The 20,487-nt window shown below is 43.2% G+C and overlaps 1 protein-coding gene across 1 annotated transcript in view; it reads left to right on the forward strand.

Moving 5' to 3' along the window:
- LOC148522930 (uncharacterized) overlaps nucleotides 1-20,487 on the forward strand; it is a 79,629-nt gene that overhangs the window by 33,086 nt on the left and 26,056 nt on the right. Inside the window, exon 2 of the mRNA XM_088473570.1 lies at nucleotides 13,419-13,795. Within this exon, the coding sequence (XP_088329696.1) occupies nucleotides 13,427-13,795 (369 nt within the window). The 5' untranslated portion in view covers nucleotides 13,419-13,426. The remainder of the gene's footprint in view (nucleotides 1-13,418; nucleotides 13,796-20,487) is intronic.

Genomic DNA, 20,487 nt, shown 5'->3' on the forward strand with positions numbered 1-20,487 from the left:
ATATCAATATAACATAAATGGAGGACCAAACTTTCTCCGATAAAAATAAAATAGGGAAAGATAAAGAACCACTTCCTCCTAGTGCTATTGCTGCTGCTGGGAGTTGTTCATCATCCCAGAGAGGAAGTAGGAACATCACTACTTTTACTAAACAATTGACCCTCCAACAGTCCCTAGCGATGAGGATGAAGTACGACAGCAGTCATCCTGAAGCAAAACGTATAACTGAGGCCTTGACTGCTATGTTGGTGTTAGACGTGCGTCCGGTATCCGCCATTAGTGCAGTGGGATTTAGACAATTGATGGAGGTAGTGTGTCCCCGGTTCCAAATCACGTCTAGACTCCACCTGCATCCTCAAAGCAGCAGCGACAAGCGAGCGTCTGTCTGTTAAAGGGTGGTGACACCCTCAAAGTGTGCTACACAAACAATAAAAATATTGTTCTTTTGTTTCTGTCTTTGTGAAATGTGTGGGCTGTAGCCACACCTGCATCCTTAAAGCAGCATCGACAAGCGTGCGTCTGTCTGTTAAAGGGTGGTGACACCCTCAAAGTGTGCTACACAAACAATTAAAATATTGTTCTTTTTTTTTCTGTCTTTGTGAAATGTGTGGGCTGTAGCCGCACCTGCATCCTTAAAGCAGCAGCGACAAGCGTGCGTCTGTCTGTTAAAGGGTGGTGACACCCTCAAAGTGTGCTACACAAACAATAAAAATATTGTTCTTTTTTTTTCTGTCTTTGTGAATTGTGTGCGCTGTAGCCGCACTTGCATCCTCAAAGCAGCAGCGACAAGCGTGCGTCTGTCTGTTAAAGGGTGGTGACACCCTCAAAGTGTGCTACACAAACAATAAAAATATTGTTCTTTTTTTTTCGGTCTTTGTGAAATGTGTGGGCTGTAGCCGCACCTGCATCAACAAAGTAGTGCCAAGCGTGCGCCTGTGTCATAAGTAAAGGGCCGGCTGGCTTACCCGTTAAAGGGTGCTGTAACCCCCAAAGTACACTCCAGTCCAAACCAAAAAAAAAATTATTTTCTGTGTTTGTGAATTATGTGCGCAGTAGCCGCACGTGCATCAACAAAGTAGTGCCAAGCGTGCGCCTGTGTCATAAGTAAAGGGCCGGCTGGCTTACCCGTTAAAGGGTGCTGTAACCCCCAAAGTACACTCCAGTCCAAACCAAAAAAAAAATTATTTTCTGTGTTTGTGAATTGTGTACGCAGTAGCCGCACGTGCATCAACAAAGTAGTGCCAAGCGTGCGCCTGTGTCATAAGTAAAGGGCCGGCTGGCTTGACCGTTAAAGGGTGCTGTAACCCCCAAAGTACACTCCAGTCCAAACCAAAAAAAAAATAATTTTCTGTGTTTGTGAATTGTGTGCGCAGTAGCCGCACGTGCATCAACAAAGTAGTGCCAAGCGTGCGCCTGTGTCATAAGTAAAGGGCCGACTGGCTTGACCAATAAAGGGTGCTGTAACCCCCAAAGTACACTGCAAACCAAAAAAATATATATTTTCTGTGTTTGTGACTTGTGTGCACTGTGGCTGCACGTGCATCAACAAAGGAGCAGTGCCAAGCGTGCGCCTGTGTCCCATAAGTAAAGAGCCGGCTGGCTCATTTCTTAAAGGGTGGTGTAACCCACAAAGTGCACTACTCTCCAGCAAAAATAAAAAAATATTTTCTGTGTTTGTCTGCGCTTTAGCCGCACGTATATATCAATATAACATAAATGGAGGACCAAACTTTCTCCGATAAAAATAAAATAGGGAAAGATAAAGAACCACTTCCTCCTAGTGCTATTGCTGCTGCTGGGAGTTGTTCATCATCCCAGAGAGGAAGTAGGAACATCACTACTTTTACTAAACAATTGACCCTCCAACAGTCCCTAGCGATGAGGATGAAGTACGACAGCAGTCATCCTGAAGCAAAACGTATAACTGAGGCCTTGACTGCTATGTTGGTGTTAGACGTGCGTCCGGTATCCGCCATTAGTGCAGTGGGATTTAGACAATTGATGGAGGTAGTGTGTCCCCGGTTCCAAATCACGTCTAGACTCCACCTGCATCCTCAAAGCAGCAGCGACAAGCGTGCGTCTGTCTGTTAAAGGGTGGTGACACCCTCAAAGTGTGCTACACAAACAATAAAAATATTGTTCTTTTTTTTTCGGTCTTTGTGAAATGTGTGGGCTGTAGCCGCACCTGCATCCTTAAAGCAGCAGCGACAAGCATGCGTCTGTCTGTTAAAGGGTGGTGACACCCTCAAAGTGTGCTACACAAACAATAAAAATATTGTTCTTTTTTTTTCTGTCTTTGTGAAATGTGGGGGCTGTAGCCGCACCTGCATCCTTAAAGCAGCAGCGACAAGCGTGCGTCTGTCTGTTAAAGGGTGGTGACACCCTCAAATGTGCTACACAAACAATAAAAATATTGTTCTTTTTTTTTCTGTCTTTGTGAATTGTGTGGGCTGTAGCCGCACTTGCATCCTCAAAGCAGCAGCGACAAGCGTGCGTCTGTCTGTTAAAGGGTGGTGTAACTCTCAAAGTGCTCCAAAAAATAAAAAACTATTTTTTTTATGTGTTTGTGACTTGTGTGCGATGTAGCAGCACTTGCATCCTCAAAGCAGCAGCGACAAGCGTGCGTCTGTCTGTTAAAGGATTACTTCGGTGACCGCATCCAAATAGGCATGTCAGACAGTCCGTACCTGTACTGGCAGGAAAAAGAAGCAATTTGGAGGTCCCTGTACAAACTGGCTCTATTTTACCTGAGTTGCCCCCCCTCCAGTGTGTACTCCGAAAGAGTGTTTAGTGCAGCCGGGAACCTTGTCAGCGAAAGGTGTAGGAAGTTGCTTCCACAAAATGTGGAGAAGATGATGCTCATAAAATGAATTATCAACTCTTCCAGGGAGACCAGCCTCCAGAACGTATAGAGGGACCTGTGGTTCCAGCGGGGACGAATTAATACTCTGTGAGGATGAGGATGTACACACTGAAGAGGGTGAGGAATCAGTGGATGAGGAGGATGAGGATGACATCTTGCCTCCGTAGAGCCAGTTTGTGCAGGGACAGATTAATTGCCAGCTTGTTTTGTGGGGGCCCAAACAAACCAATCATTTCAGCCACAGTTGTGTGGCAGACCCTGGCGCTGAAATGATTGGTTTGTTAAAGTGTGCATGTCCTGTTTATACAGCATAAGGGTGGGTGAGAGGGCCCAAGGACAATTCCATCTTGCACCTCTTTTTTTTCTTTGCATTATGTACAGTTTGGGGCCTAGTTTTTCAAACTGCCATCCTGTCTGCCACTGTAGTTTCACGCCTAGATGGGTCACGTGTTTGTGCCGCCCACTCGTGTCGCTTAGCATAGTCATCCAGCTACCTCGGTGCAACCTTTTGGACATAAAAACACTATTGTGAGGTGTGAGGTGTTCAGAATAGACTGGAAATGAGTGGAAATTAAGGTTATTGAGGTTAATAATAGCATAGGAGCAGAAAAACCTACAAATTCTGTGATTTTAGCTGTTTTTATGCTTTTTTTCAAAAAATACAGATCCAAAACACAAAACCCAGAACCCAAAACATGGAAGGGTGGTTTTGGCAAAACCAATCCAGATCCAAAACACGAAGAAAGATCCAGTTCCAAAACCAAAACACAAAACACGAAAATTGGCCGGTGCACACCCCTAATTTGGAGTGAAGGAAAAGTATAGAAATTAATAAGGAAGAAGAGGGAATTTGTAAGTGAGCCGGGACTGCACGATGTTAAATGATAAATGAAAACATTGGGAGCAGAAACTGGGGATGCGATTCATGAAAGACCTGGGAGAGGAATGGCCTGAGAAGAGTACCAGGGAGACCAAATTGAGTGAAATTTACGCACTGAGTTGTTCAATAGACTGGTAGTATATTCCATTTTAGATACAAACCCAATTCTATTTAAAAGTTCTGATTCAGTTGGAGTACTACTTTTTTTCCAGTTACGTGCCAATTGGCATTTGGCTGCACAGGAGATGTGGAGAATTAATCTGTTAGTGTCTTTGGAAATCTGATCAACTGGGACACAGAGTAGAATGTTAGCGGGGGAAAGAGAGAAAGGTAGGGTAACAGCCGATGATATGAGGGAGCGAACCATATTCCAAAATGGGATTATCTTTGGGCATGACCACCAAATATGAAAAAATGTGCCAACATGACCACACTGCCTCCAACACAGGTTAGAGGTGTTGGGATACATATGATGTAGGCATTCTGGGACCAAATACCATCTGGTGAGAACTTTATATGAGTTTTCTTTGATTGCCACACTAATGGAGCATTTAGAAATGGTGAGATGTATTGTTTCCCAGGTGTCATCGCCTAGTGGATATCCTAAATCTGCTTCCCATGCGAGTTTGTGTGTCGAGGGCAGAGGGGATTCCGGTGTCAATATAGAGTGGTAAAGGAAAGATATAGTACCCTTGTTAGTAGAACGGTGAATGCAGTATCTTTCTATAGGAGAAGGATTGCGAGGTGAGGTAGTAGAAAGTAAAGATTTGATAAAGTGGCGAATTTGCAGGTACTGGTAATATAATGAGTTGGGGATGCCGTGTTTTTCCTGAATATCATGAAACGAATGAGGGGCGAATTGACCTATAATGTGACGTAGGCGGGTGACACCCGCTCTGGACCAGGTAGATGCCATAGTAGGTGAGAGGCCTGGTGGGAAGGAAGGGTTGTTCCATATGGGGGTGAGAGGAGACGGGTAGGTGGAAAGAGAGAGTTTTTTATTGAGATTATCCCATATGAAGAGTGTCAGGGCTACCGTTGGTATGGAGAGGGCGGTATGTGGTCTGTATTTGCAAGGTATCCAAGGCAAATGTGAGAGTGAATCAAGGCCCACTAAATCATTCTCGAGGTCAACCCATCGTTTAGTAAAACTAGGAGCATGCCAGGCTACCATCTGACTCAATTGAGATGCTTTATAGTAGCGTAGTAGAAGAGGTAAACCCAGACCTCCATCTGAGGAACGTCTGGCTAAAATATCCCGGCGTATACGGGGTCTTTTATAGTTCCATATGAATTTACAATATGAAGATTGAAGTTGGTTGAGTGTTTGGGTTGGTATTGCCACAGGTAAAGTCTGAAACAAATAGAGCAATTTTGGTAGAACATTCATCTTTATTGCGTTAATACGCCCGATCCATGAAATAAAATAAGTTTTCCATTGTAGAATATCCTTTTCAATTGTTTTAAATAAGGGAGGGTAGTTCGCTTTATATAGGCGATCATATGTTTTAGTAATGTTAATCCCAAGATATTGCAAAGAGTCTGTTCTCCAATGGAAATTAAAATTCAATTGCAGTAATCGCTTCAGTTCACCCGGGAGATGAATAGGGAGAGCTTCAGATTTAGTTTGATTGATTTTGTAGCCCGACAGATCTCCATATAGGGACAGTTCACAAAATAAGTTTGGTAGAGAAGTAAGTGGTTTAGTCAAAGTAAGAAGAATATCATCAGCAAATAAAGAGAGAGTGTATTTTGAGTTTCCAATAGTTACACCTGAAATGTCAGGGTTAGCTCGTATTCTCCTAGCCAGTGGTTCTATAATTAATGCAAAAATAAGGGGCGATAACGGACAGCCTTGGCGGGTACCATTGGTTATAGAAAAAGGATCCGAAAGTATCCCCCCAGCGAGAACAGATGCAGTTGGGTTAAAGTAAAGGGATTTAATAGCTTGTAGAAATTTACCTCCGAGACCAAAAGTAGTAAGTGTATGCATCATAAATGACCAGGAAACCCTATCAAAGGCTTTCTCCGCGTCCAGAGCAAGCACAAGAGAAGGAAGTTGATGGTTATTTATATAGTGAATAATGTCCACTGTTCGTCTGGTATTATCAAGTGCCTGCCTGGACGGGACAAAGCCCACCTGGTCCGGATGGATAAGGTTGGGTAGAAAGGGATTAAGCCTGTTTGCCAGGATCTTTGCGAAAATTTTTAAATCTGCATTAAGTAATGAAATAGGTCTATAATTTGAGGTGAGAGGCGGATCCTTACCTGGTTTGGGAATTACAGTAATGGTAGCTCTGGTGGTAGAGGGGTGAAAAGTTTCACCATTTAAAATCTTGTTGAACATCTCAGTAAGATGTGGGATTAAAGAAGCTTGGAACGTTTTGTAGTAGGATATTGGAAATCCGTCCGGGCCAGGTGCTTTAGATGGCTTTTGCGTTTTCAGGGCATTACAAGTTTCCTCCTCTGTAATAGGGTGTCCAAGTGTTTCGGACATTCGTGGGTCAACACAAGGGAGATCACATGAGGATAAGTAATCTACAGTTTGACGGTCAAGATTGGGATTTGGACTGGCTGACTCTGAGAGATTATATAGGTGGCTATAATAAGTTTTAAAAATGGTGTTTATGGCAACTGGGTCATATTGAGATTCCCCGTTGACATCTCTAAGGGCTTGAATGGCAGATTTAGCTTTCCGGGTTTTTAATCTATTAGCTAATAGAACATCCGCCTTATTACTTTTCTCATAGAAACGCTGATTTAGCCAGCCGAGGGATTTCTCAGTCTTTTCCGCGAGAAGGGCGTTAAGATCATTTTTAGTTGATGTAAGTATTTTATAAAGGTGAGAAGAAGGATTGTTTTTGTGGGAAGTTTCTAACTTCTGAACTTCTTCAGTCAAATGAGCAAGTTGACGTTTTTTAGTCTTATTCCTATAGGAGGCATAGCTAATTATACGTCCGCGTATAACCGATTTGTGGGCTTACCAAACTAAAGGTGAGCAGGGGGTATTTAATTTATTAGTAGAAAAATAATCAGCCAGTGCAGATCCAATAGTTTCTTGAAATTGAGGTATCTTCAGAAGCGTTTCATTTAAGCGGCAGGGATGTTTAGACATAGGTGTTTCTAGGAGATTGAAAACGATTGTAAGAACAGAATGGTCAGACCATGTATTGGGTAGGATAGAGGAATCAATTAAGTGTTCTGAAAGTTGGGTGCAACAAAGAAACAAATCAATTCTAGAATAGGTTTGATGAGGGAGAGAAAAGAAAGTATAGTCGCGAGAGGAGGGGTTAGATGCACGCCAAGCGTCGAAAAGTCCTGATTCTCGTAGGTGTTTATTAAGAGACTTACTAAATTGATGTGCTTGGGGACGGTTTGGTGAATGCGATTTATCTAGGTCTGGATTAAGAACAGCATTAAAGTCCCCACCTACAATGAGACAACCCTTCCTTCGTTTATTTAGAGTTGAGAAAAATGAATTGAAAAAGGAGATTTGGTTTGTGTTAGGGGCGTATATATTAGCTATCGTCAACTCTAAGTGTCCCAGTTTGCCATTAATAATAATGTACCTGCCGTCTGTGTCGGTGAAAACAGAGTCTTGAACAAAAGGTAGTTTATTGTTGATTAGTATAGCTACTCCGTTATGTTTCGTCGGGCTGGAGGAGTAGAACACATTTGAGAATTGTTTAGATTGGAGGGACGGGTGAGAGGAGGCACGAAAGTGGGTTTCCTGTAGGAATACAATGCCAGCTTTAAGGCCACGGATGGAGCGAAATAGTAATGATCACTTTTGAGGCGTATTGAGACCTTGACATTCATGGAGGCGAAGGTCAAAGGCATTTTAATGGAGTTTATTTCCCCTTCTCTCCTCCTCCCCTTCCTCCCCCCCCACCCCTCCCACTAAGAAGGGAAAAAAAAAACACAAGACGAGCTATAGGGGGAGAGTGAATAGACATTGGGTCCCGACTCGCTTAAAGGGTAGGAGAAGAGAGAGAAAGAAAGAAGAGAAGAGAGGAAAAAAAAAAAGAAGAGAAAGAAAAAAAGGGGGGATAAGGGAGAAAACTGGTTATGAAATCCCCGAGTCCAGCGGAGGATGACACACTCAGAAATTAGGACGTAAGAGTCCAAAGAGGTTTAAGGAACTGAGTCTCTATAACCTCTAGGAAGGGTAGTAATGAAAATAAAGAAGAGCACGAACAAAACAAAAAACAAAACAAAAAAATACTAGTGTATAAAATGTGCAAAGGCTAAATGTAAAGGAGTCCAAACAAAATTGAATTTAGATAGCACCCTCTGGGTGTGTTCTAAAAATAATGAATATATAATAAGGCCTAATTTGTTTTAGAAAAATATATAATTAATATATAGAATCCAATAACAAGAACAACAAGAGCCAGAAGATGAGACATTGGCTATAGATGGGAGCTAGTGTAATCTTGAAAAACCTATAAAACATCCTTTAGATTACTTGATAATGACTGATGTATAACCTGTGGATAAACAGCAACATACAGATAGGAAAACAACAACATTACGGTATATACATTTTGTGATAGTAACAATTTTTATCGACAGAAAAGGATATGGATCTTCTTGGGTGTTGATATGAGTGGGAAACATAAATCCAAGATGATAATAAGTATGACTGAGTAGGATTTATGGGAAACAGCAAAACCTATTGGACGGGCGTGTTCATTTTTGATGAAGAAAAAGTTCAGGTGCTGTCGTTAGTTGAGTGAGGGGGGGGTCCAGATTCTTCAAGGTGAGTCAGCAAGTCCTTGCCCTCTCTGGGATCACGAATGATAATAGTTTTGCCATATAAATCGATAATAAGTTTGAAGGGGAACCCCCAGCGGTATCGAATTCCACGGTCACATAGAGCCCTTGTTAACTCTCTGAGTTCTCTTCGTTTAATAATTGTGGTAGGTGCAAGGTCCTGATAAAACTGAAGTCTGGTATTCTCGTATAGAATGTGGGGTTTGCCTCGAGTTGGGGCCAGGATGGATTCTTTGTCTTTGAAACTGAGAAATCGTATAATAACATCTCTCGGGGGGTCACCGTCCCGAGGTTTGGGTCTGAGTGCTCTATGCGCCCGTTCCAAAGGTATATGTTGAGAGCCGAGATCTGGGAGAATAAAAGAGAACATCTTATGTAGGTAGGGCTCCAGAGAGTCTACGGTTATTGATTCTGGCACATTACGAATATGGAGGTTATTTCTCCTTTCACGATTTTCAAGATCTTCATTTTTCGTGCGGAGATCAGAAAGTTCTTGAGCTATGTGGTCCAGGTCTTTGTGGGTCTCAGTCTGAGCTTTATGAAGAATATCCTGGCGTGTCTCCAGTTTAGACGTTCTAGAGGCCAGGGAGGAGATATCCGATTTAATAGATGAAACTGCCTTGTCAAGTTTTGTCTCTAAGGATTCTTTAAAGTCAGTAATTAGGGATCTTAGGGCTAGGATATCATCCTTGGTGGAGAGGGCAGGGGAAGAGGATCCATCTTCATCTTGAAGCAGTAGTGAGGGAGATGTAGAATGCTGCGGTTGTGACATTTTGTCGTTTTTCGTGAAATGTTGAGCAATATCGCCACTTGGTTTCTTGGATCTTGTATTGGATTTATTCATGGCGGGAAAGGTAATTCACCGTCGGAGAGATGTCAGAGAGATAGTGATGGTGGAAAGGCAAGTAAATAGACTCCCAGAGGGTGTGAAATCCAGTATTTAGGGAGCCATGAGCGAGGGTGTTAAGATATCAATTACAGCTGCTAGAGAATGACGTAGTTGTATATATAAAGAAATTTCAACGAATAGCCACAAGAGGGAGCTAGAACCTCAGTAATGAGAGCTAGTAATTTGGATATAGCAGTAAGTTGAGACACTTTTTCTCTCTCAACTCCCTTATTTCTTTACATATGTTTTAGTGAGGTCTCACTAGTTGTTCTCAGATTTTTTTTTTGTATGGTATGTCCAACAATATAGTAGAAGAACAGTGCTGTTAGTAAATTAGGAGCTAGAGCGACTCTCTGGCTTCACTCAGGGTTTTCATTCACTTTATATATGAGGTTTTGCCTCTTTCCTCTAATACTTGAAACCCAGCAGTGTATAGGTGAATGTGGCTGGTAAATATCACATACCAGCTTAGTGTATCAGCTGCAGAACTGATGGTGTGAGTTGAGCACAAGGGGAGTCAGCAATGTAGCTTGCCAGGGTAGTAAGGTAGTGGTGTGTGCCGTTTGATGCTGTTACTAAGGGGTATGATGAGGTGGGATGAGGTAATTATATCTCAAGTCCATCCAGTGTGCGCATAGGGTTTCTCACCTCATGAGCGGGTTGATCAACGGTGCAGTCCCCTCTTTTACAGAGCGCTTTGTCCAGCTGGGTCAAGGAAGCCTGAGCAGATGAAGAAAATCAGGGAGACCAGTGTGTTGCACGCCGCGGGCCTTAAGATGGTGGCCACCCGCGATTCGCAGCTCCGGCCGCGGGTGTCTCCAAGGGTCCTCCACGGGAGTGAGCTGTCACCAGGGTCCTCAGCCAGCCAGAGAACCTTCAGAGGAGGTAAGAGTGTGGGGCACTGGACGGTGGTGCGCGCGCCAGCGTGTCAGCGATGCCCCGCGAGTCACCAAAATCTAGGCCGGTGCTTCTGGATACGGTGTAGGCCTCCTCGACTCCGGGGCTAGTAATCCCTCCTGGAGTATAGTTAAGGTGTCGGGAGGTCAGCGGGAGACCCTGCAGAAGGATAAAACCCCTGAATAACGCTGGAGTCAGCAGAAACAGGCCTTTATAGGGTAAAAACTGAGGAGCTGCAGGGAAGCACATCCACTCTGTTCAGCAGCTAGGCCACGCCCCCCTCTCTATTCTAACTGGAGAGGGGGCTGCTGGGAGTCCCAAGGGCTGATGGGAATAGCAAGGGCTGCTGGGAGATGTAGTTCTCCCAGAGCCCATTCCGGGGGGCTACACACACCGCACCGGGGGTCACACACACTCATGCACACACACACACTCACTCATACACACTTACATACACCACACACACTGACATACTCACCCTGCTGCAGAAGATCCGGCTCCCTACGCTGGATGCAGAAGAACATGCAGAAGACAGCACTGAGGAAGGTGAGTAATTAAGGACTAATTAAGCTAATTGGATACTTCCAAATGCTTAATTAGTCCTCAGGGGGGGGTGCCGCGGGGGTGTCAGAGCAAGTCCCGGTGATTTTTCCTAAAATCATAGTTTATAGGAAAAATCATGCTTTCACAGGAGGTGCGTGTAAAAAACCTCCCGGCGCGTGTTTTTAAAAAAACCACGTACCTACTGGAATAGCACAAAACCCGCACCTGCAGGAAAAATCTCGCAGATGCAGGAAAAATCTCGCAGGTGCAGGTTTTTTGCTATTCTCGCACACAATTGAATATGCCCCATAGAGTTGTACATTGCAGGGATAATGACAGAAACTACTTATAATTACATTAGACAGAATATAAATAGCCTATGGTCCTGCCCAAATGAGAGTAAATAAAATATAACTGAACTAATATACGTAATTAAATCATTTAGGAATTTTAATGCAAAGTTTGTAATCTACAGTATACAGTATGCTGCTTTTTGCTGAATCGGTATGTAATGCCAGCGGCTGTTTAGCCGCCGGATTAAATACCAACAGTGGCAGCCCAACTGATCGAAATCCTGACTGCAGCAGGTAAGTACACTAACCCTCCCCTCTCCCCCAATTAACCCTAACCCTCCCTTAGTGGTGCATAACCCTAACCTCCTCCCTTAGTGGTGCCTAACTCTAACCTCCCCCCGTTAGTGCCTAAACCTATTCCCCCTCCCCGCACCCTAAACCTAACCCTCCCTGGGGTATGCTTAACCCTAACCCCCCTTAGGGGTGCCTAATTCCCCCTTTCCCTAGCCCTAACCCTCCCGGGGGGGTGCCTATCCCTAAGTCCCCCTGGGGCTCCCTAAACCTAACGCTCCCCCCCTGCAGCTTTGGGTGGCTCCTGAGACTCTTCATACCACCCGCCCACCACGACTCCTCTTTCTAATTCAGCGGCGCTGCGTGACGTCATGATCACGCCACGCCAGCTTCAGTAATCAAAGTAAAACTTTATTGAGGGCACGCGGGCTAATGCGGCATAGGTAAAGAAGGAGGCAGAGTGGGAGGGCGCCCAGTGGCTGGGTGAGCAGTGAGTCACTTTACTCGCTCTAGTGCGTGCCGGAGGGGTGGGGCTGTCACTGTCTGCCTGTCAGGGCAGTAATAGTGGGTGGGTGGTGGTAGCGAGTGCCGGGCAGGCCCCCCGAGTGTCCGGGCCTGGGACTCCAGTCCCGGCAGTCCCCCCCTGATGGCGGCCCTGTGCACAAGGGAATCATGTCATGATCTGTGCCCTTAGGATACTACAATTTGAGGGCTTGAATAAGGGTATAACATTGGGCTTTGAATCTTTTCCAATTCCTCAGTTTTTATTCTTTTGTTTATATTTTATCTTGAGTATATATTATAGTAGGTATATATTTCAATATAGAATATTAGTTTGTTTTTACTATTTGAAATCTGAGGGGCAGAAATTGTTAAAATTAAGGCATGTGAAATCATATAAACAATACCAAACAAGAGTTTTTTGTAACTGCTTTTGTAATTGATTGTTTAATAAATATTTTATTGTTTATTGTGAATAAATATTTTTTTTTTTTTTTTGAATAATTGCATAGCTGAGTATTAATTAATGCATCGAGACTCCTATCTATTATGATCAAAGCATGATAAGCTCTTCCCCAGATGAAGTAAAAAAAATTCTGAAATGCGTAAGGGCCATTGCTAAGTAACCACTTCTGATGTACATAGCTAAGGTCTGCAAAATGAGGCTTGTATCAGAGAATGGCATCTGATGTGGGTACTGTGTTTGAGTGATTAGACTGCTGGGATCCATGATACTATTAAGTTGAAAGTAATTACATATTTGTTTAATGTACTTGTTTATAATCTACAAAGATTCTTGGTAAAACATACTTCTACTGTGTGTCCCTTTGTTCTTGTTTTTATGATTTAGAGACTATTGTGCCATATGAGGAGGGACTAATTGAGGTGATCTGCAGAGGATATTATAAAGATAAACTTTAGACAAAAAGTACAAAGAAATAAAATTAACTTGCAATTATGTTTTTGGAGTGTGGGAGTAAAAAGGAGTACCAAGAGAAAACCCATGCAAACACAGTGAGCACATACAAACTACATATAGATAGTGCCTTGTTCAGGAACTCAAAAACTTACAGTACTTGCAGCCCTGGGGTGCAGAAATGCTAATCACTATGACAAATGTGGTGCTCAATTTAATTCAGACTCAGAACCTGTTTTCGTTTCCAGAATGGGACTTTTGTCAGAATGGGAAATTAGAAGGTGTAACAAAACATTTAGGGGGAGATTTAATAAAGCTTGGAGAAAGATAAAATTGGAGATAAATAGCACCAACCAATCAGCACCTAACTGTCACTTTACAGGATGTGATTGAAATATGACATTTAGGAGCTGATTGTTTGGTGCTATTTATCTCCAATTGTATCTCTCTCCAAGCTTTATTAATCTCCCCCTTAATTCCCATTGTTCATAAACACAGGTTTTGGTTTATTGGGATTGTTTGGTTATTTAATTAGCAAAATTGTATTTACTCTTTGCTTTATGTCTCAGTGTCTATCATGATTGTTGAAGGCGAAATCCCTCCAAATATCTATGAGACCATACCAGTTACCACCTCCTCTGTTGTTCCCAATATGAACACACCAGTGTCTATCATGATTGTTGAAGACGAAATCCCTCCTAATATCTATGAGACCATACCAGTTACCGCCTCCTCTGTTGTTCCCAATATGAACACACCAGTACCAACCTCTCTCCAGAACGTCATCCCAATAGCGAGTCCATACAGATTTTCTCCTGAAAACATGGTGTCGAGCATTCCGCCTGTGGCATCACAGGTGAGATTGGCTACAATCCTGCCGCAAAGTATAAACTCATCACCCCCTTCTAATAGAAGAGTTCTGAAATCCAAGCCAATAGCTCTAGGGGTAAGTGCCTGCAAAGGCAAATTAAACATTTATCTTTTTCTAACCTCTCTTTATAATCATCCAGTTATTGTGTTATTGTGAAAATGGATCACACTCTTTGTCTGAAACAGCGTAATGTGCATCATTTACAGTTGAATGCAATTGCACTCAGAATATATACAGAAAAAAAGAGACATAAAAAACGAGTGAATGTTGACCCTTATATATCCAAAGATGGGTCTATCTAAAATAAAGGTGTATTTCTGCCAAACATATGTCAAGCATACAAGACATTCAGGTTCATAATGCTTACTGTGGTAGACAGGGAGTAAGGAGCATGTAGCAGTGGGTTAAAGCTGGAAGGCTTTGATGAAGTAGTGGGTCTTGAGAGCCAGTTTGAATTGTTTTGCCAAAACCTCACCTCCATGTTTTGTTTTCGTGTTTTCGTTTTGAATTTGGATTTTTTCTTAAAAAATAAAAAAATAACAGCTGAAATCACATAAAATGGGCCTTTTTTATTCCTACAGTATTACTAACCTCAATAACATTTATTTGCACTTGTTTCCAGTCAATTTTGACCACCTCACAGCTCACAATATTGATTTTTTTAATCTAGTTAAAGGGCCAAAAGGTTACACCCAGCTTGCTGGTTCAAAACTGATTGATATAATTATTAATAGAGTTGAGGACTGTGCAAAGATGATGGTTGGGATACCCTTGAGGATTGAAGAATTGATAGTTGATACTAGTTGGTGCAGCCCCTGGCTGTAAAATTGATAAAAACATAAATTAAAAAACAATTCATTGGTGCAGCCCCGGGCTGAATAATTAATAATAAAAATAAATTCATTGGTGCAGCCCCTGGCTGTAAAATTGATAATAAATTAATTAAAAAAACAATTCATTGGTACAGCCCCAGGCTGAATAATTAATAATTTAATGAAAAAAGTAAAAAACTATTCATTGGGTGCAGCTCCTGGCTGAATAATTAATAATAAAAAGAAATTAATTGGTGCAGCCCCTCGCTGTAAAATTGATAATAAATTAATTTAAAAACAAATCATTGGTTCCTAAACCAATCATAACATTAATTTAAAATGTCAGGCAGCAATGCCCCAACCAGCATATAATGGAAAGGAAAAAGGTGCAAGGTGGAATAGTCCTTGGGTCCTCCCATCCACCCTTATGTTGTATACGAAACAGGATGTTCACAGTTTAGCAAACCAATCATTTCAGCGAAAAGGACTGCCAATTGTGGCTGAAATGATTGGTTTGTTTGGACCCCATAAAACAAGCTACCAATGTGATATGGGCATGGAAATGAAAATGATCCCATACACAAACTGGCTTTACATTACTAATTGTCGTCGTCCTCATCCTTGTCAACCCAATCAGTGTGTGCATCCTCTTCTTCACACAATATTAATTCATCCCCGCTGGAATCCACCATAGGCGCCTCTGTAATTTTTTGATGTAATTGTTGGTAGAGGTTTTCCTTGTGGAATTTCATTTATTTTAATGAACATAATCTTTTCCACATTTTGAGGAAGTAATCTCCTATGCTGATCACTGACAAGCTTGCCAGCTGCACTGAAAACTCTTTCGGAGTTCACACTGGAGGGTGTGCAACTTAATGCAGAGACAGTTTGTGTATGGGCCTCCAAATTGCCTCTTTTTCCTGCCTGTACTGAAAGGGACTGTCTCACATACCTATTAGGATGTTATCTCTGAAATAGTCCTACAACATTCTGTGAATGGAGACCATATCACACATAGTCATGGTAGAAGACATGTCACTAGTAGGCAGTTCTCTCACGCCTGATCAGATGTAATTTTTTGGTGACTGATCTGCATGACCAGCAGGCATTCTATAAGGAAAATTTAGTCTTTTCCTGGCATCTGCAGAAACTGAAGGAGGAGATGATGGCATTTCACGTGCGGCTGCAGCTGACAATTGTTTTACCAACATCTCTTTGCACAGTTTTAGATTTTGATCTGTTGGAAAAAACTCACAAGGTAGGAATTAAACCTAGGATCCAGAATGGTCACCAAAATATAGCTTGATCCACCAGTACGATTACTTTGCGCAACTGCTCTGTTTCACCTCCTCCTTCAGTTTCTCCAGCTGTTTTTGCAAAAGTCTGATGAGGGGAATGACCTGACTCAAGCTGGCAGTGTCTGAACTAACTTCACATGTGGCAAGTTCAAAGGGTTTGAGAATCTTGCACAACACGGTAATTATTCTCCACTGCGCTTGAGTAAGGTGCATTCCCCCTCCATGGCCTATGTCATAGTCCATTGTATAGCCCTGGATGGCCGTTTGCTGTTCCTCCATCCACTGAAGCATATAGAGGGTAGAATTCCACTGAGTTACTACCTCTTACTTCAGCTGATGGGAGGGCATAACATTACCTGCTGGTCATGCAATCTTCGACAAACGTTTGCCAAATGTCTAAAATGTCCGGATATTTTGTGGGCCACGGAGAGCATCTCCTGCACACCCCTGTTATTTTTTGAAAAATGTTGCTCCGACAAATTAATTGTGTGAGCAAAACATGGGACGTGTTGGAATTCGCCTAGATGTAATGCTCTCACAATATTGGTGGCATTGTCCGAAATTACAAATCCCGAGGAGAGTCCAAGTGGGGTAAGCCATTTAGCAATGATTTCTTTGAGTTTTTCTAAGAGGTTCTCAGCGGTAAACCTCTTAGTGAAACCAGTTATAAACAGAGTAGCCTGCCTCTGTATCAGCTGTCTTTTGGTAGATGTTGCTGCTGCTGTTGCTGTTGTAGGCAATACACCTACCCAGTGGGCTGTCACAGTCATGTAATCCTTAATTTGCCCTGTACCACTTGTCCACATATCGGTGGTCAAGTGGACAGTGGGTACAATGGCAATTCTGAGGACATTAATAAGGTTTTTTTTTAATGTCCTTGTACAGACTTGGAATTGCTCTTCTAGCAAGTGGAATCTAGAAGGGAACTGGTAGCAAGGACACAGGACCTCAATTAACTGTTGAAAACCCACTGTGTTAATGGCGGATACTGGATGCACATCTAATACCAGCATAGCTGTTGTGGCGTCAGTAATCTGCTGTGCAACTGAGTAATTGCTGTCATACTTGTTTGCCCTTGCAAATGATTGTTTGACAGTTGTTATTTGAAGGATACACTACAAGTAGTCTTCCACCTGGTCCCCTTCTGGGATGAAGATCCACTGACAGCAGTCATCAAGGATCCTTCTGAGGAATCACGAATAAGAGAGAAGTCAATCATGCTTCGAATACCAACATTGGATGCAGAAGGACTACACCCCATGATGAATGAGGATGTTGATAATGCAGGTGTTGGTGTTGGAGATCGAAGACGCTTGGATCCCACAGAGAGGGAGCAGGTAGGTGACACTGGACCTGTTAAGTCTTGAGTTTTGGAACTTGGCGACATACACTCTGATATTTGATGAATGCGCTCCAAGTGACGTAACAAGGAGGAGGTTACTAGGTTGTTTAGGTCCCTCCCTCTACTCACTCTTGCTTGGCAATGGTTACATATGGCTTGACAACTGTTGTCCGGATTGGGGTGGAAGTAATTCCAGATGTGAGAAGTGGATTTTTTTGTCTTTTGCCATGGCATGACAACAATGGGCTTTGGCTTTTTCAATCCATGGGCAACAGCTGTTGCCTTACTTACACAAAGGGCATCTTCGGCATCAACATCCTCATCACCAACATCATCATCATCATCAACATCCTGATCATTCTTAGCGTCTTCAACTACCAAAATATCCTCCTCCTCCATGTGCAATTCCACAGAAGCATCCTCAATGACTACGTCTGCAAGATGTTGACTGCCCTTCCCCACATTTACAGAGGCCACACAAATGTTGGAACTTGGAGGATCCTCTAGTGCACTAGTATTTAGGTCTGGTTCAAATATGGCAACCGTGGACACACTTGCACTCTCCTTGGGGATTTGTGATTTTGATTTTTCAGGGCACACAGTTGGTTTCTCCAGAGCTGGCTTACTTATTTTAACAACTTTACATTTTTTAATGGTACCACCATGACTACTACAAGCAGAATGGCTATCAGAATCAGCAGTCTTCATAAAGAAAGGCCAAGGCCTTATCCTTTCCTTTCCTTTCCACTTTGTGTAGTGAAGGGCATATTGCCAATTTTTTGTTTATCTAAAGGCAAATTTTCTTTACATTTTTTTTCTTAACTTCAGTAAAAGTAGCTGTACCATATCGATGGCGTGACTTAAGCCCTGGGGCATGGGCTGTCATAGAGGATGAGGAAGTTGATGACCTTGAACTGCTGGCAACAGCTACAACATGTGGTTCTTGGACTTGCTCTCCTCTCATGTGACAGCCCTCCATATTTTCTGCGGTCTTGAAGCAGTGTCACAAGCACCAATAGTGTAGCCAAGGTGCGGTTACAAAATTCACACACATGCAGTCATGCGCACACACAAAAATATTAGACCAAAAAAAAGACAATTTATTTTTACAGCTCCAGAACTTGGGCCTAGAGCACCGATTGATCATGACTGGAGTTGGGCAGCACTAGGTTGCCACTTACGTTGCTAGCTGTATCTTGTGAAGTTAAGCATAACACACACACACAGAACAATATTACACAAAAAAACTTTTTTTTACTACATATATATATATATATATATATATATATATGCAATATTTTTTTTTGAGTCCAGAACTTGGGCCCAGATGGATGTAGCAGAGCCCAGATGTATTCTGCACAAGCCCAGATGGACACAGCAGACAACACAGCACCAGCCCAGAATGGATCAGCAGCACCAGCCCAGGACACAGCAGACAGCACAGCACCAGCTCAAGTGATGTCAGTGGGGCCGGCCCCAGACGGTAGGCATTCCAATGGGAACGCCTCCATCTGGGCAGCCACGCCCCCAGCCTGCCCACCAAAGGGGGCGTGCTGTCACTCAACATCGACAGCACGCCCCCTTTGGTACGAGACCCGGAGCGACGGAGTTCCCGTCGCTATCCGGGTCTCGCACATGTGCACGACGGAGCCGGCTCCATCGTGCGCATGTGCACTGGGCCACCATCGACCCGCTTGCGAGCGCACAGCGCTCAAGAGCGGGTCTGAATCAGCCCCTCAGACTCAGTTAGTCTTGGAACCACTAAATTCGGTTTAGACAGTTCTCTGAAACCCGGCGTATCACATATCTAATCATTATATATAAAATAAAATCTCATAAACTACTGGATGAATTTTATGGTGTTTTTCGTAATCTATACTGCATGTGTCGAGGAAAGTTAAGGGGTATGAACCATTCATCTGTGACAAAAAGGAGCTGAGTAGTGACGACTTTATTGAAGCAAGTCACAGAAGAAATCTTGCACCAAGTTGCTGTATAGAAGCTGCCCATGGTGCTGAAACAGCAAGAGACAGTGGGCCTGATTCAGCAAGTAAAGCACAGAAGAGAATGCATGCAGTTGGATGATATTTTCGTATTGCGCATGCATATGCATCGCACTGCACATGCGTGAACTAGCCAGTGTGATTGGATAAGTCTACGCAGACTAGATGCAGCGTGTACGCAAACCCCTTCTGATATTGATTGACAGGAAGTGCCGTTTGTGGGTGGTGACTTGGGCGAACGCAGGTGTGTCTGTGCATTGGGACGCCGTTTTAAGGGCATCCATAATTAAGCCAATGCGGCGACGAACACAGTGATGAGACTCCGTGCACACAGGAAATTGCCAAGATCCTGCACAAGGTCTGGTCAACCGCTACTATGCAAATGTGGTCGATGGTTCTTGATATTACCAAAGTTTATGCTATCTTGCATACTGATTGGGCTTTGAGTAAAGGGAGATAGGCAGCTTAATATAGGGCTTGGTGTCTGCATGTTGTGCTGCGGTCTCCATACATATGCATTGATTAGCAGACGTGTGCGTGCGTTCTCTCCTGTGCATTCCTTGCTGAATCAGGCCCAGTGAGAGTCAGAGACAGCAATGTTCTTTTGAGCTTAGCAGCAGCCTAGAGAGGGGTGGGAGACAAGGAATGAGCAGGGTCACATCTGAGGCAGACAAAGAGTGAAAGACATCCTTCAATTAACCAAAAATATGCCCTGATGCAAACACAGTAACCAGATATGAGCCAGGAGAGGCATAGCTATCAGGAGTATAAAAATAACCCAAAAAACATTGGAACACCAGCAAATGATTTCCATTTGATAGTGGCAAACATCAGACCACCACTATCAAATGGAAATAACTTTACCATCGGATTAGTAACCATCTGATTCCAATGTCCATTCCTATGCTGAACCTGCTGATGGACTCCGGCCACCACTCCTCCACCATGAAGTGCTCCCTCTCCAGCATGATGTTCCGGCTTAGCCACATGCCCCGGTGAACAAGAGGCACCTACTATGGAAGTCAGTGCTTTTCTCAGACAGGGGCACCACATCAAGGAAGTACAACAGGAAGCCCAGGAAATACAGGATACATTCTGCAAAGAGGACATTGCTCATTGCCTTGTACATGCACAGGTACTACAGCAACAGGGACATACTGCTGATAGAAATCTGTCATCCATGATCCTCCTGCCCTTCCCAGCATATCCTAGTGGCCATGCCCCAGCCAGCTGCATGGCAACAGCAGTGGGGGTTGTATTGACACTGGTGAGATGTGGGTCCGCTGATGCTGTGTTGCTTCTGGGTGTGGCT

The sequence above is a fragment of the Taudactylus pleione genome, unplaced genomic scaffold (assembly GCF_031769625.1).
Source record: "Taudactylus pleione unplaced genomic scaffold, aTauple2 ptg000136l, whole genome shotgun sequence".
Taxonomy (NCBI): Eukaryota; Metazoa; Chordata; class Amphibia; order Anura; family Myobatrachidae; genus Taudactylus; species Taudactylus pleione.